The 18,268-nt window shown below is 42.9% G+C and overlaps 1 protein-coding gene across 1 annotated transcript in view; it reads right to left on the bottom strand.

The window, feature by feature from the left end:
- Positions 1–618: 618 nt before the first annotated feature.
- The window catches only part of WNK2 (WNK lysine deficient protein kinase 2), a 144,947-nt gene continuing 127,297 nt past the window's right edge, over positions 619–18,268 (bottom strand). Inside the window, exons 29-31 of the mRNA XM_040449271.1 lie at positions 3,451–3,556; positions 1,976–2,067; positions 619–822 (exon numbers count right to left, since the gene is read on the bottom strand). Of these exons, the coding sequence (XP_040305205.1) occupies positions 688–822; positions 1,976–2,067; positions 3,451–3,556 (333 nt within the window). The 3' untranslated portion in view covers positions 619–687. The remainder of the gene's footprint in view (positions 823–1,975; positions 2,068–3,450; positions 3,557–18,268) is intronic.

An 18,268-nucleotide genomic window follows, 5' to 3' on the forward strand; every position in this document is an offset into this window, starting at 1 on the left:
CTGCAGTCCCACCACTGCATGGTTCTCTGTGAGGCCGCTTGCAGGCTTCCCATGTTTCTTGCTCTCATGGACCCCCCCCCCCCCCACTGCAGGGGTGCAGCCTTGCCGGGGCCAGCAGGCCTACCCCTCTCCTCAGTGCCCGTAGCTTGGATGCCCACCCTGTGCCCAGAGGAGGAGTGTCAAACCTCTGAAGATACAGCAGGAGAGTGCCCTCCCCCTCCCCCCACCGCCGGTCAGCAAAATGAACGGAGCTGTGTGCACCAAGGCCCAAATCTATGCAGCGGGAGGGCCGTCACCAGAGATGGGCACTGCTGCTCGGCCTCCCGGAGTCTGGTGCCACTCAGTGTGACGAGGAGGCTGCCTCTCTGCCAGGTGGTGGGGGGAGCCTGTCACCTGTGTGGCCTGTCCTGCTGCTGTCCCAACCCAAGGACCCTGGGCTAACAGGTGCACCATAAAGTGCCACGTAAACGCAGACGTTCACTACCACACCAGGAACCCCTCAGCCAAGGGTGTCCCCAGACCTTGTCTTGCCGCGCGGTCCCAGGAGATTCTCTAGCACCCCTCGCTCTCTCCCCATGTCTCCGGCCAGCGGACAGGAGAGAGCTTGAAAAACCAAAGTCCCTTTTCCCCCAAAATATTCTTTATTCTTGCATTACATTTGTGTTTCCAGTTGTGAATAAAAAATGCTTAGAAAGTGGTTACAAAACAGCGTGAACTGGACACGAGGCGCAGACTCGCCTTCTCCACATGTGACGACACAGGGCCTGGCGTCGGGGTCGGGCTGGCCTGCCTGGGCTCAGTCGGGCTTCTCACTCTCAGAATCTAGAAAACAAAACCGCCACAGCTGATTACAGGCCCAACTCGGTCACACAAGGCCCTGGAACGTGGAACAGTGTTGCCAGCACAGACCTACTCCTTGGAGAGCCGGTGGCCCGTGACCCTCACATTGTGCAGGCCCCAGGCAGCCTCTGCCATCTGTCCGGCTTCTGCACGGGGTGACTGCCCAGGACCAGACAGGACTTCCCAGCACCTGCACATCTGCAGCGTCACACTCCTCGGGCACAGTGAGAGAAGCAGCAGCCCTGAGGTGCACTGCTTCTGGAAAGGGGGCTCCCCCTCCCTCCAAGAGCATGGGCATAAAGCCTGACCGCCTCTCAGCTGGCTGGGGCAAGAGACACCGCAAACCTTGAGTGTGTACAGGGCACGTGCAGCACAGACCGCTGAGCATGATGCCATCAGGGGCGGGTTGGCTGCAAATAGCTGCTGAGCGCCACAAGAGGCCCCCAACAAACCTGCACCGGTCCTACGAGCTTCACATCACCTCCCAAGCCTACGAGCCCAATGCTGATCCAGGAGAAGGTACAGAGGAACCCACCTCCCGCCCCCGGTTCTGTCCACGGGGTGAGTCGTGCCAACTTGGCTTTGTGCAACGTTAGCCAACACGGACAGGGGTCAGGTACCACTTAGTTGATAAGACTCACATCCTCCATGGGGTGCAGCCCACTGCATGTCTACATGCAGTTCAAGTCCAGAGTAGTTGAAAGCCGAGCAAACAGGCCTGGAGGCAGCAAAGCTGGGTCCTCAGGTCCCAGGTCCCACCTGGTGAGCACCCTGTGCAGAAGACGGGGGTCCTGCCTAACATCCCACTCTTACCCCCTGACCCAGCTCAACATTCATCACATGTGGCTCCTGCTAGAACACAGCACCCACCGTTCAATCCCCAGGCCCCCTCACTGCCACCCCAACCTCCTAGGCCAGGTGTCCATGGCAAGGGTGGAGCTGAGTGTTAAGCTGTACCCGGAAGAGCCTAGGATGCTGGCCGGTTCAGCTTTTATGTGGGCAGAGAGTAAGGAAAAGATGTTGTTCCACACTGTTTTCAAGCAAAAATGTTTATTTTCCTCCTTCATATATACAATGTCTTGGGGATTCCGTGCCACTGACCATCCACGTACAAGGCCAGGACCCCAAATCTCACCTCTGGTGCAGCAGTGGAGAGGGGGGTGCATAGGAGAAAGGCAGCTTCCACCACCCCCAGGACCCAGGCGCACGAGATTCTCCACCAAGGGACTGAGGGGCACATTACAGAGAACAGAAATCTCTTACTACGGCATCGCGCCCTGCGTAATCACCTAAGAAACTCAATTCTAACCGAATTGATGGAATAACACATTTAAAATAATTTAGCCAGGTCTAGTGAGGTCCCAGAGTACAGCAGAACTGTATAGTTTTCACAGCTAGGCAGCCCAAGGCAGCTGCCTTCTGATAGGAAGTGAAGTGGAAAAGATCTTGGCCATGAGGAGCGGGGACTTCAGCTCCCACGGGGGGCTATTTGGTGCCCATCTGGGAGGAGTCTCACCGAAATCTCCAGAAGGGGAGTACTCACGCCACAGGCAGGGCAACCTGTGTGCACACAGCAGAATGAGACCCAGGCCTCGCTGGAAACGATGGAAAAGGAAGAACAGCTGGCAGGAGGGTCAGCAGAAACCCAGAGCTGAGGGGGCGATGGGGCCTCTGCAGGGTGGATGCCCTGCCCATACCCTACAGGTTTTGTGTCAAGAGGGTGTGGCTGCTCATCTAGCACTTCCCAGCAGGCTATGCACAGCCAAAAGCTGCTGCTGCTGTTTCTTACTAAGAGACCTACTGCTGCCAGCAACACTCTGTTCCAGTAACCACATGTCCCTGGGCAGCCTGTCGGCAGCATGCAGAGCCCTGCAGCTGGCGGGCGGGGGTGAGGATAGGGGTGTCCATCTGTCTGTGATCTGTGACCACAGAAGCCCAGAGAGGCCTCATTTACAACAGAAGTCAGGTTTTAGTTTCAGATTTATAAACCATTATCTCTGCGATTTAAAATGGGAAATAACAATATCAATGCACAAGCCAATTATAAAAATGAAATACACCTTTTCCAACGTACGGTTTTTTTTAAACATTTCTTTCCATCAGGGAACAGAAAAGCTGGAATTCAAGGCACTGTACTTCTGCAGGGAGATTACAATGTTCTAACCATCAGTTCAAGTACAGGAAGTGGGTGCGAAGGCTGCAAGTGTAAACCATGGGAACAGAAGAAGGAACAGGGTCTGCGGCAGTAAAGGAAGCAAGCGTTGCTGCCCACACACTGGCCCCTCACCAGGCACCCATGGGCAGGCGGGGCAGAGGCCAAGCCATAAGCTGGCTCCTCCGGACTGTTCAGTTCAGCGCATTCCAGCGGCCAAGCGGGAAGAGAGAGCTATGTGATTCGCAGTCTGGGACCAGGCGCGCTGACCACAGGTGGCCGCAAGAACACGGGAAGTGCAGGCATGCCTGCTGCACCCAAGCCTAGCCCCCTGGCGGGTCTCTGGCTGCCCACCTGGGCTGCCCAGCGCCCCCAGGACACTGGAGCTGGGAGCAGGATTCCGTAGTGGCCCAGAGGCTGCGCACAGGGCGGGGCTGGTAGGCCAGAAAGGGCAGTACCTGGCATGGGCAGGCCTGGGGTGGTTCCAGGAATGGCCGCGGTGGATAGAGGGCTGGGCGCTGGGGCCAGACATGGTGTCCCCACTGCTGCTCGAGTGGCGTTCATCTACAAGACAAGAAGAGGAAGATATGTGTGGCTGCCAACAGCTGCCCCTCCCAGGGGTCCCCACAGATTCTCTATCCTCGGCAGAGAGTAGTCTCCAGGACCTGCCATCGGATGCCTTCTAATGGCTGATATCAGAGAGACAGCATGCGGCCAGGAAGCAGCCAGTGCCCTCTCGCTTCTTAAGCTGCAGCCTGGCCACCCCTATGCCCCAGCTGTCCTCGCAGAGCAGACCCTGTGGGGCCTGAGTCCTGAGGATGCAGTGGTGAGTGACTGCACACCCTACCCAAGGGACTCCTGTTCGGTCAGGACCTTTCTGTAAAGACCACAGCCTGGGAGCCTGTGGCAGGGCAGGCCCTCCACACCCCAGAGGAGAAGCAGCATGAGGATGAGAAAGTGGAGATGGTTGGTGAGATGAGCATGGCCAGGATACAGAAAACAGGCCACAAAGAGATTACAGCCTAACTTCAACTCTCAAGGTGCAGGCAGATCTAATAAAACAACCAAAGAAAGACAGCACAGCCAAATGGAGCCGGCCCCAGAAATGCAAGGCTGCTGTCCCGGCGGGTGTCACTGCCCCTTGACCCCAATCACACACCGAGGGAGGACCCCGTCTGATGCTCTCCCCAGATGCAGGGAGAGTGGCTGAGAAGTTCCATACTCTTTCATGGAAAACACAGCAACCAAGGCTGGAGGCTGCCTCCTCCATCTGTGAGGACCTCTGTGGAATCTGCAGCCAAACCTCCACTGCTTTGAAATGCTAGAAGCACTTCCCCCGCAGCTCGCTCTCCTCCCAGTCCGCACTGTGTGGGAAGTCCCAGCCAAGGCAAGAAAAGGAATAGAGTCATAGACTGGAAAACAAATGAAACCATCCTCATTTGCAGAGGAAGGACTGTGTTTGGAGAAAACCAAAAGCCTGTACAAACTGATTTCTAGAACTAACAACCAAATGTAACAAGATGGCAGGATACAAGGTACAGAATTCCATATACTAGCAACGAACAACTGGGAAGTGAAATTTAAGAATACAATTTCCATTCACATTCCAAAACATCAGTTACACAGGAATACATTTCACAAAAGATGAAAGATGTGTAACACCTACAAAACTTTGCTGAGAGAAAATTAAAAAGACACAATGACACAGATGCCATGTTCATAGGAATACTTAGGACTGTTAATATGTCAGACTTCATCCAGTTGATCAACAGACTCCATTAAATCTCAATCAAAATCCCAGCAAGCTATTTTATAGAAATAGGCTGCTTCTAAAATGTGTATGAAAGTATTAAGGACCTAGAGAAATCAAATTCTTAAAGACTAATGCTGGAGGTCGTATTGTACTAGATATTAAACTTACCATAAAGCCACAGTACTTAAGTATACTATCATAAGGATGAAAGAATTGCTCAGTGGGACAAACCCGTGAGTTCAGAAATGGATCTACACATACACAACCACCTGACCAACATCTGTACGATTCAGTGTGGAAAGGAAGGTGCTACAACAACCAGATATGCACAAAAGGAAAAAACAAAAGACTTGATTCCAACATTAAACCATACACAAAAGTTCATTTGAAGTGGCTTACAGGCCTCAATGCAGCAGCTAAAACTATGAAGGTTCTAGAAAAAAAGACAGGAACATAAGAGAATATCGGGATTTGAAAGAGGCAAAGATTCCTTATATACACACAAAAAATTAAATCATTGTATAAACTGGACCACAACAATATTGAAACTTTTGCCATTTCATGTTCACCATTAAAACAATGAAAAAACAAGCCACAGACTGGTATAATGTAGCCATAGTATATAATGAACTCACTATTTAATAATCAAGAGATAATTCAACTTTTCAAAAGTAAAGATCACTGACCAGGCACTTTACAAAAGATGGCCACTAAGAATATGAAAAGGAGCTCAAAAGCAAATGAAAACAATATAAGAAACCAACTGCTAGGCCTCTGATTCTTTTTACGGGTAAATTTTCAAATAAAACATTCCACACACCTTAAAAAGCCAAAAGACAATATAAAGGAAAACTATGTAAAACAGAACTGTAAAATACTATTTGAAAGACAAGATTGAGAATTTTGGCAGAAAGCTGGAAACTTATAAAAAAGAATACAGCAGACTTCCAGGAAAATGTTGGCAGTAGGAGGATCCTAAGCTCACTTCATCCCAGGATACACCTAGATAACATCCACATGGGTGTAAATAACCCAGAAAGTGACCCAAAGACTGGCAGAACAGACTGTCCACAGCAAAATACAGAGAAGAGGTCACACTGAAGCAGGTAGTAAGGGTGGAGACATGGTCAAGATCCAGACAGACTCTCAGGACTTTCTGCAGGAGGGAGGGATGCCTCAGGCCTACAGAGGGGAGAGAAACAGACCCTCACCCCAGGCAGAGAACCCACATGAAAGTCAGAGGGGCAGAAGTACACCAGTCCTTCAAATCAGCAGGGCAGCACACCCGGGACTTCAAAAATTGGCCAGCTCAGCTGTGGGAAAAACCTGGAGGGTCAGGGGAAACTGACCGCTACTCTTAGCACAACAAATAGCCCTCCTGAGATATAGCATAAAAGCAGTGGTCTGAAAAACGCCTGAGTTCTAGATTTACTTACTAATCTCAGAGTATGTGATGGAGGGGCAGGGACGTTTGGAAGACTTTTCCAAAAACAAAAGAGCTGGCGGGTGCCATTTCCTCTCCAACCCGCAGCCTAGATACAGACACCCATGGAAACCAGTGCAGCACGAACACTCCACCTAGGTTGCTAAATAGCATGCTCCACCCCTGCACTCTTCTGCAGATACCACCTCTGATTGGACCACTTTCCACGCTTCTGATCCCCTCCTACAGCTGACCTGCACAAACCTTGCTAACACCACACACCCCACCCCACCCTCGTCCCCATGTTCTCCCACAGACCTGCCCCTCCAGTACACACTTGACCGGAGCTGATCATAGCAGTGCTACGAGTCTGGCAGTGTGCAGGCAGACCTGATGGGCCAGCACCACTCCAAAGTGACTCCTGCCAAGGGAGAAAGGATGATCACCACATATAGCAGTCCCAACTGTGGTCCCAGCTAGGGGCGGACATCTGGTTTGACTGCAGTCCCTCTCACCAACAAAAGCTTCCCAGGGAACAACACAGGGAAAGCACTCTGCAGTTCGGTGCTACTACATTTCTGGCAAATGCCTGGTCTGATGCATTTCAAGCCCAAGGCTGCCCTGGACTGGCCCACTAACAATACAGGGACCACACTCTGCCCACAACAGGCAAAGAGCCACTGCAGACTACCAGTCTGAAGGAAAAAGCGGCTTAGCCACAACAGTGGGGTACACGCAGCACACACAGGAGACACCCCTGCAGCTCCAGGTTCTGGAGAACAGGGGACACTGCAGTACATGCCACTATAGGACCCTCTTCCTCATAAGGACCACTACCTTAAGCAGGAGATGTAGCTGACTTCCCTAACACATAGAAGCAGACACAGAGAGACAAAATGAGGAGACAAAGGAATATGTCCCAAATGAAAGAACAGGACAAAATTAGAAGACAGCTAATTGAAGTGGTTAAAAGTAATATGCCTGATAGAGAATGTAAAGTAATGATGAAAGAGGTACTCACTGGACTTGAGAAAAGAGTGGAGGACCTCAGTGAGACCCTCAACAAAGAGACAAACATAAAAAAGAACACAGATGAAGAACTCAATCACTGAAATTAAAAATACACTAGAGTGATAAATAGTGGATTAGAGGAAACAGAACAGAGCGGCAACCTAGAGGACAGAGGAATGAAAAGCAATCTGGCTGAAAAACTGGAGAGAGAAAAAGAATAATAAAAAATAAATATAGACTTAGGGAACTCAGCAAACCATCAAGTGCAGTAGTATTCACATTACAGGGATCTCAGAAGAAGAAAAAAGGGGGCAGAAAAATCTTTCTATCTCAAGAAATAATCACTGAAAATGTCTCAAATCTGGGGAAGGAAAAAGAAATCCATATCCAGGAGGCACAGAGAGCCCCCAACAAAATCAACCCAAGTAGGTCTACACCAAGACACATAAAATTCAAATGGCAAAAAGTAGTGATAAAGAGAATTTTTAAAGCAGCAAAAAAAGAAAATGGTTACATACAAAGGAAACCCCATAAGGCTATCGGCTGGTTTTTCAACAGAAACTTTGAAGGCCAGAAGGGAATGGCATGCTGAAGGGGGAAAAAAAAAAACATGCAGCCAAGAATACTTTACCCAGGAAGGCTATCATTCAGAACAGGAGAGATAATTTCCTAGACAAACTAAAGTCAAGAGAATTCATGACCACTAAACCATCACTTCACCCCATCCCATCTCTTCAACCATTTCTTCATCCTTAGAAATATTAAAGGGGACTCTTTGGGTGGAAAGGAAAAACCATAAGTAGGAGGAAGAAAAGTAGGAAACACAAAACCAGTAAACTTAAGTATATCTATAAAAGTCAGTCAAAGGATATATAAGAAGATGTAAAGTATACATACCTAAACGTGGGGGCAGGGGGGAGGGAAGGAGTAAAGAATCAGTTCACACTTAAGTGACCATCAACAATACAGACTGCTATACGCAGAAGATGTTATATATCAACTTAATGGTAACCACAAATCAGAAACCAGTAATAGGTATGCAAAAAACAAAGAGAAAGGAATCCAAGTCTATCACTAAAGAAAGCCAGCAAACCGTGAGAAGAAGACAGCAAGAGAAGAAAGCAACAGAGAATAACTACAAAAACAACCATAAAACAAGAAACAAAATGGCAGTAAGTAGATACCTATCACTAATTACTTTGAATGTAAATGGACTAAACAACTCCAATCAAAAGACATAAGGTGAAAGAATAGATAAAAATACAAGACCCATCTATATGCTGCCTACAAGGGACTCATTTCACACCTAAAGACACCTGCAGATTAAAAGTGAAGGAATGGTTGGGGCGCCTAGGTGGCGCAGTCGGTTAAGCGTCCGACTTCAGCCAGGTCACGATCTCGCGGTCCGTGGGTTCGAGCCCCGCGTCGGGCTCTGGGCTGATGGCTCAGAACCTGGAACCTGTTTCCGATTCTGTGTCTCCCTCTCTCTCTGCCCCTTCCCTGTTCATGCTCTGTCTCTCTCTGTCCCAAAAATAAAAAAAAATAATAAATAAATAAATAAAAATAAAAGTGAAGGGATGGAAAAGCATTATTGTGCAAATGCATGTCAAAAGAAAACCGGGGTAGCAATACTTCTATCCAACAGCAAAAGCTGTTCTAAGAGAGAAGTTTACAGCAATACCGGCCTACCTCAAGAAGCAAGAAAAATCTCAAACAACCTAACCTACATTGAAAGGAGCTGGCAAAAGAACAAACAAAAATTAAAACCAATAGAAGGAAGGAAATAGTAAATATCAGAGCAGAAATAAATGAAACAAATTTAAAAAACTAAAAACAACAACAAAACAATAGATCAATAAAATCAGGAAGTGGACTCATCAAAAGAGAGGGGGTGGGGAGGGAAAGTGGGAGAGGACTCAAGTAAAATCAGAAATGAAAGAGGAGAAATAACAACGAACACCACAGAAATAAAAGGATTATAAGAGAATACTGTGAAAAATTATATGACAACAAATTGGATAACCTAGAAGAAATGGATAAATTCCTAGAAAAATATAGGAAATTTGAACAGACTGATCACCAACAATGAAGTCATGTCAATAATCCAAAAACTCCCAACAAACAAAAGTCCAGGAACAGATGGCTTCACAGGTCAATTTAACCAAACATTTAAAGAAAAGTTAATACCCTGTTCTCAAAATTGTCCAAAAAATAGAAGAGGAAGGAAAACTTCCAAATTCATTCTACAAGGCCTCTACAAGCATTACCCTGATGCCAAAACCAGATAAAGACATCACAAACAAAGAGAACTACAGGACAATATCTCTTAACAACATGCAAAATCCTCATCAAATACTAGCAAAATGAATCCAAGAATACATTAAAAAATTATGCACCACAATCAAGTGGGATTTATTCCTGGGTTGCAAGCATGGTTCAGTATTCAGAAATCAATCAACATGATACATCACATCAACAAGAGATAGCATAAAAACCATATGATCATTTAAATAGATGCAGAAAAAGCATGATGAAACTCAACATCTATTCATGAAACAAACTCTCAACAAAGTGGGTTTAGAGCTAACATACCTCAAGATCATAAATGCCATATATGAAAAACCCACACCTAACATCATATTCAATGGGGAAAAACTGAGAACTTTTCCCTAAGATCAGGAATAAGACAAGGATGTCCACTCTCACCACTTTTATTCACCATAGTACTGGAGAGGTCCTAGCCACAGTAATCAGACACAAAAGATGACATGATAATATCACAGAAAACCCTAAAGATTTCACCAAAAAACTGAACTGATAAACTGTTTAAAGTCAAGTTGCAGGATACAAAACCAATATACACAAATCTGTTGCATTTCCAGACACTAATAAGAAGTAGCAAAAAGAGAAATTAAGAAAACACTCCCATTTAGAACTACACCAAAGAGAGTGAAACACCTAGGGAAAAAACTAAACCAAGTAGGTGAAAGACCTGTACTCTGAGAACTATAAAATAGTGACGAAAGAAACTGAAGATGACACAAATGGAAAGATATTCTATGTTCATGGACTGGGAGAACAAGTATTATTAAAATGTTCATAGTACCCAAAGCAATCTACACATTTAATGCAATCCTTATGAGACTACCAACAGCATTTTTCACAAAACTAGAACAAGTAATCCTATTGTATGGATTTGTATAGAACCACAAAAGACCCCAAATAGCCAAAGCCATCTTGAAAAAGAAGAACAAAACTGGCAGTAGCACAATTCCAGATTTCAAGATACACTACAAAGCTCTGGCAATCAAAACAGTATTGTACTGGCACAAAAGTATACACATAGGTCAATGGAACAGAGGAGAGAGCCCAGAAATAAACCCACGATTATATAATCAATTAATCTCTGACAAAGGTGGCAAGAATATGCAATGGGGAAAAAGACAATCTCTTCAACAAGTGGTGTTGGGAATGCTGGACAGCTACATGCAAAAGAAAGAATCTGGAACACCTTCTCATATCATACACAAAAATCACTCGAAATGGATGAAAGACCTAAATATGAGACCTGAAACCATAAAAATCCTAGAAGAGAACATAGGCAGGAATGTCTCTGAGATTGGCTATAGCAACATTTTTCCAGATAATGTCTCCTGAGGCGAGGGAAACAAAAAGCAAGATAAACAGTTGGTACTACATCAAAATAAAAAGCTTCCTGACCACAAAGGAAGCAGTCAACCTAACTAAAAGGCAGCCTAGTAATGGGACAAGATATCTGCAAATGATCTAGCTGATAATGGGTTAGAATCCAACATATAGGAAGAAGTTACACAACACCAAAAAAATAATCTAATTAAAAATAGGCAGAATACGCTAACAGACATTTCTCCAAAGAACACATACAGATGGCCAATAGACATATGAGAAGATGATGTTTAACATCACTAATCATTAGGAAGATGCAAATCAATGACATACCACCTCACACGTGTCAGAATGACTAAAATCAAAAACACAAGAAACAAGTGTTGGTGAGGATGTGGAGAAAAAGGAAACCCTCATGCAGTGTTGGTGGAAATACAAACTGGTGCAGCCACTATGGCAACAGTAGGGAAATTCCTCAAAAAATTAAAAATCGAATTTCCCTACAATCCAGGAATTCCACTACTAGGTATTTACCCAAAGAACATGAAAACTAATTCAAAAATATATATGCACCTCTATGTTTATTGCAGCATCATTTAAAATAGACAAATTGTGGAAGCATCCCAAGTGTCCACTGATAGATGAATGGATAAAGACTAGGTGGTAGGGGCTCCTGGGTGGCTCAGTCGATTGAGCCTTGACTTCGGCTCAGGTCATGATCTCATGGTTTACAGGTTCGAGCCCCGCATCAGGCTCTGTGCTGACAGCTCAGAGCCTGGAGCCTGCTTCGGATTCTGTGTCTCCCTCTCTCTCTGCCCCTCCCACCTCATGCTCTCTCGCTCTCTCTCTCTCCCCTTCAAAAATAAATAAATATCAAAAAAAATTTTTTTAAAAAGACTAGGTGGTAGATACGTAAAATGGAATATTAATCAGCCTAAAAAAGAATGAAATCTTGCCTTTTGCAACAACATGGATGGGTCAGAGAGGGTATAATGCTAAGTGAAAGAAGTCAGAGAAAGACAAATCCCATATGATTTCACTTATATATGGAATTTTAAAAACAAAACAGACAAAAAACCTGACTCTTGACTGAGAACTGATGGTTACTAGAGTGAGGTGGCTGGGGGGGATGGGTGACATAGGTGAGGGGATTACGAGGACACTTATGATGAACACTAAGAAATGTACAGAATTTGTGAATCACTATGTTGTACCCCTGAAGCTAATATAATACTGTATGTTAACTATACTGTAATTTTTTTAAAGGGTATAGCAGATGTGGATGGTGATTTTCAACTTAAATAATACATTTAAAACTCAATGAATAAGATTAAAAGCAGTATAGACACAGAGACAAATATGGTGAACTAAACGATGTGAAGAAGGGGTACCTGGCTGGCTCAGGGGGTTAAGCATCCGACTCTTGATTTCGGCTCAGGTCATCATCTCACTGTTTGTGATACTGAGCCCCGTATCAGGCTCTGTGTTGACAGTGCAGAGTCCACTTGGGATTCTCTCTCCCTCTTTCTGCCCCTCCCCCACTCATATTTTCTCTCTCTCTCAAAAAACATTAAAAAAAATAAAAGATCTGAAGAAGATACCCAAACTAAACTATGCAGGGACAAAAGATTAGAAAACATGTAAGAGGGACACCTGGGTGGCACAGTCAGTTAAGCATCCAACTTCAGCTCAGGTCACGATCTCACAGTTCGTGAGTTCGAGCCCCATGTTGGGCTCTCTGCTGTCATTTCAGAGCCTTCTGATCCTCTCTGTCTCTCTCTTTCTCTGCCTCCCCTGTTTTCTCATTAAAAGAAACAACAACATTAAAGGAACAGCACATTAATTTTCACATTAAAAGAAACAACAACAACAACATGTAAGGGACCAAGGACAGAGTAATATGGACTGGAATATCAGCAGAATAAGAGGGAGAGGAGAGTGGGTCAGCAGTATGGGAAGATATAATGGCAGAAAAACATCCATATTTGATTGAGAAATGAAACTGTGGAGTCAAGGAGCCCTTTGAAGTCTAAGCAGAATAAAAATGTATATTCTTAGGCATCTCATAATAAATATTCTAATTAAATGAAATGTATTAGAAGCCAGAAGAAAAAGAATTATCTTCAAAGTAACAACAGACTGGCAGCTCACTTCCAAGAAAAACAGGAAAGCCACATAACAGCACAATGAAAATGTCACAACGCTCAGAAGATTGTTGCTAACCTAGAATCCTATACCCACTGAAAATATCCTTCAAGAATGACAATAAGACATTTTTAGACAAAAATGGAGACATAAGTCATTGGTACACATATATTAGAGGAAATCCTCATGGAAGTAGATCCTAGAGGGAAGATTAGTGGCAAGAAAGAATGATGGGGCACCTGAGTGGCTCAGTCGGTTGAGTGTCCAATTTTGGCTCAGGTCATGATCTCACAGTTTGTGAGTTCAGGCCCTGCATTGGGCTCTCTCCTGTCAGCATAGAGCCTGCTTAGGGTCCTCTGTCCCCCTCTCTGCACCTGCCCTGCTCATGCTCTCTCTCAAAAATAAGCATTAAAAAAAATGAAAAAAACACAGTAAATATGCAGATATAAGTGAATATTGACTATATAAAAAATGTATTGTGAGACTGAAAGTCTATATAGAATTGAAAGAAGTTAGGAGGACAGTAAAAGCTATTAAAGTGTTTTGTGGCCTTTCCATTGTCTGGGAAGTTGGTACAAGAAAATTAGACTGTGATAATTTAAGGATGTATGCTAAAGTACTTAGAATAATCATTAAATGAACAGGAAGAGAAAGTAAAATTTCCCAGCTAACTGTGGGAGGAAAAAAAGAGTAAGAAAATATATCTAAGAGAGAAAAAGGAACATGGAACAGATAGGACAAATAGAAAACATATAAGGGACTTAAGCTAAAACATACAGTTGGCCCTGAACAACACAGTTTTGAACTGTGCAGGTCTACTTATAATCAGAGTTTTTACAGTGCACTACTGTAAATGTATTTTATTTCTCATTATTTTCTTAATATTTTTTCTCTAGCTTAGTTTATTATAAGACTATAGTATATAATACAACATAGAAAATATGTGTTAACTAACTGTTTATGTTATCAGTAAGGCTTCAACAGTAGGCTATCAGTAGCTAAGTTTTAGGGGGGGGGTCAAAAGTTATATGTAGACTTGACTGAGCAAGGTTGTCCACTCCCTTAACTCCTGAATTGTTCAAGAGTCTGTATATGCAATTAAATTAAATGTAAATGTAAATGTTCAAAGTTTTAAAACAATTATATGCTGTTTACAAGAGAAACATCTGAAACAAGGATATAGAAATACTGAAAGTAAAGGATAGGAAACCATACCATGTAAGCAGTAACCCAACACAAGCTAGTGTACCTACAGCAATTTCAGACAAACTAGATTTAAAGGCAAAAATCGTAATAGAGGTACTTCATACTAGTAAAAGTTCAACTCACAAGGAAGACAGTAAATCTAAATATGAACATACCTGATAACCTGCCCTCAAAATATATACAAAAGAACTGCAGTAAGAAATATACAAGTCCACACCATAGTGGGAAATTTTTTTAATTCCTCTTTCAATAACTGAAAGAATATTCAAAAACACACAAATCTCAGCAAGAATGACATAAGGAAAATGAAGGAGTAGGCAGCTTCAGACTTCCATGCCTTCACAGAAATGGTGAAAAGACAACCAGAAACCATCAAAACTAACTTTATCAGAACTCCAGAAAACAGTTAAAGGTTTATGGCAATGAAATAGAAGTAAAAGACAAATCAAGAAAAAAGCAAATATTTAGAAGCTGGAAAGCACTGTGGTGTTTTTACTGGCCCCTGGCCCTCCCCGCTTCCTAGCTTTACAACTGCCCTGAAGAGGGCAGCCTGTGTTTCCAGTGTGGGAGCCTGGCCCTTGGTTCCAGAGGGAGCAGAGCTCTCACTCACAATTTATTGTGTATGTCTATTATATCCTGTGTAAAGGCCACCTGAAGGACTGACACAAGATGCACATATCTGTCTGCATATATTTGGAATTCTCCAAGGGTAGAAACGTGGCAAGTGTTGCTCAAAAACATTGTAAGGCAACTTAAAAATCTGCAGTTGATTGGGGCCAAAGATTACAAACAAGATACACATAGATTGCCTAAAAGCCTGAGTAGAAAAGCACGGGAGAGAGTTTCTTTGGGAAATGAGGGGACTGAAAAGTATGTGTGTGCTGGGGAATTTAGAGAGCCATGTGCATGTCCAAGGCAGAATACACTGTCTGTCTCTCTCTCCCTCTCTGTCTGTCACACACACATACGACTCAGAAAACTCTAAGCTCTCACCACTATTCAATGCAAGCAAAAGTGAAGGCATAGGCAAATTGTAAATGGCCTGGCTAAGCGTTCAAGGAGTCCTCCTAGCCCTGAGCCAATCTGTAAAGACTGGGAGAGGTGTTTAAGCTCCTGATATTCAAGCAAATCTCAAGCTAATATAACCTAAGCCTTCAACAAACAAAACCAGCAAATACTGGAAAAGAGGAGAATCTAATTTCCAGAGTTATTAATTATAATATGCAAATGCCTAGTTTTCAACAAGAAATCACAGATCATACAGAGAAACAGAAAAGTACAGCCCATTAAAAGGAAAAATTTAACAGAAATTGTCCTTGAGAAAGGCTAGACATTGGACTAAGGACTTTAAAGTGGATGTTTTAACTGTGCTCAAAGAGGGGTGCCTGGATGGCTCAGTTAAGCATCCGACTCTTTTAAATATTTATTTTTCATTTTTTAAAATTTATATCCAAATTAGTTAGCATATAGTGCAACAATGATTTCAGGGGTAGATTCCTTAGTGCCCCTTACCCATTTAGCCCATCCCCCCTCCCACAACCCCTCCAGTAACCCTCAGTTTGTTCTCCATATTTATGAGTCTCTTCTGTTTTGTCCCCCTCCCTGTTTTTATATTATTTTTGTTTCCCTTCCCTTCTGTTCATCTGTTTTGTCTCTTAAAGTCCTCATATGAGTGAAGTCATATGGTTTTTGTCTTTCTCTAATTTCACTTAGCATAATACCCTCCAGTTCCATCCACGTAGTTGCAAATGGCAAGATTTCATTCTTTTTGATTGCCAAGTAATACTCCATTGTATATATATACCACATTTTCTTTATCCATTCATCCATCGATGGACATTTGGGCTCTTTCCATAACTCTGGCTATTGTTGATAGTGCTGCTATAAACGTGGGGGTGCATGTGTCCCTTCGAAACAACACACCTGTAACCCATGGATAAATGCCTAGTAGTGCAATTGCTGGGTCGTAGGGTAGTTCTATTTTTAGTTTTTTGAGGAACCTCCATACTGTCTTCCAGAGTGGCTACACCAGCTTGCATTCCCAAAGCATCCGACTCTTGATTTCAGCTCAGGTCACGATCTCATGGTTCAGGAGTTCAAGCCCCCACATTGGTCTCTGCACTGACACTGCAGAGCCTGCTTGGGATTCTCTCTCTCTGCCTCTCCCCTGCTTGCGCTGTCTCTTTCTCTCAAAATAAATCAGCAAACTTAAAAATATGCTCAAAGATCTAAAGGAAACCATGGACAAACTGAAATGAGGAAAATCAGGCAGAACATTATGAGACTATCAATAAAAAGACAAATTATAAAAGGAACCAAATAGAAATATCAGAACTGAAAAATATCAGAACTGAAAATTAAAAATCCACCAGAGGGGCTCAACAGCAGATTTGAGTAGCAAATAAAGAATCAGCAAACTTGAGATCATTGAGCAAACAGCAAACATTGAGATCAAGTTGGAATTACCCAGTATGAGGAACAGAAAGAAAAAGGAATGAACAAACATATACAGAGCCTGAAGGATCTGTGTGATACTGTTAAGCTAGCCAATGTATACATTATGGGAGTCTCAAGAGAAGAGAGAGAGGGCAGAAAAAAAAATACCTGAAGTTCAGAAAGACAAGACTTTCAGCCAAGAATTCTATATCCAACAGAATGATTCTTCAAGAATGAAGGGGAAACTAAGACTCCCGGGTAAACAAAATCTAAGAGAAGTTGTTACTAAAAAGTCTGCCTAACCAGGAATGCTAAAGTGAGAGAGAATAATACACAGCAATTTGAAGCCATTATAAAGAAATAAATTAGGTAACTACATAAATATACTATACTTGTGGTTTTAATTCCTTTTTTCCCTATGTGATTTAAAAAGCAAATACACTATACAGAAATAATAAATCTACATTATTGGGCACACACGTATTGGGCACACAGTGGGGGAAAAATACAAAGAGGAAGAGATGGAGATGTATAGGAGCAGAGTGTTTATATACTATTGAAACAAAGTACTATTCAAACTAGGTCATTGTAAATTTAAGGTGTTAATTGTAATCCCTGTGAGAACCAATTAGAAAACAACTAAAATATATACCAAAAAAAGTAAAGAGGAAGGGAATAAAAGTTACACAATACAAAAGAACCAACTAAATTTTTTAAAGGCAATAATGGGAGGATTGAGAAATAAAAGCCTGTAAGACATACAGAGAACAAATAGTTAAATGTCATAATTCCTTATTCATAATTACTTTAAATGTAAATGTATTAAATTTTCCAATTAAGGGGTGCCTGGCTTTTTCAGTCAGTTAAGCTTCTGACTCTTGGTTTCAGCTCAGGTCATAATCTCACAGTTTATGTGTTTGAGCCCTGCATTAAGCTCTGCACTGTCAAGTGCCGAGCCTGCTTTGGATTCTCTCTCTCCCTCTCTCTCTGTCCCTCGCCCTGCTTGTGTTTGTCTCTCAAAATAAGTAAATAGACTTAAAAATTTTCCAATTAATAAGCAGAGATTAGCAGAATAGTTAAAAATGCATGGTCAATCTATGTGCTATCTACCAGAGGCTCACTTTAGATACAAAGACACAAAGAAGTTGCAAGCAAAAGGATGGAAAAAGAGAGCTGGGGTGGGTACTTTACTGCCAGGCAAAACTTATTTTAAGTCAAAAAAGGTTATGTAAAAAGACAAAGATCATATATTGATAAAAGTTTTGATCCATCAAGATGTAATAATTATAAATATATATTTATCTAAAAACACACCCCAAATTATATGATGCAAATGTAGAACTGAAAGGAGAAACAAGACAGTCCTACACTAGCCATTGTAGACTTTAATACTCCATTTTTAATAAAGAACAACAGGACAGATCACTAAGAACAGACCTAAGGAAGCTCCCATAAGCCAATTAGCACGAACAAAACTATCCAACAAGAGTAGAATTCCTTTTCTTTAGGTGTATGTAAAAGATCCCCAGAATAGGCCTCATGTTAGGCCACAAAACAAGTCTTAATAAGTAAAATAAACACAAAATATATAAATACAGTACAAACCTGAAAAGATCCGAATCATACAAAGTATCTTTTCTAACACAATGAATAAAAT

The sequence above is a fragment of the Herpailurus yagouaroundi genome, unplaced genomic scaffold (genome assembly GCF_014898765.1).
Source record: "Herpailurus yagouaroundi ecotype Mexico unplaced genomic scaffold, PumYag 199, whole genome shotgun sequence".
Taxonomy (NCBI): Eukaryota; Metazoa; Chordata; class Mammalia; order Carnivora; family Felidae; genus Herpailurus; species Herpailurus yagouaroundi.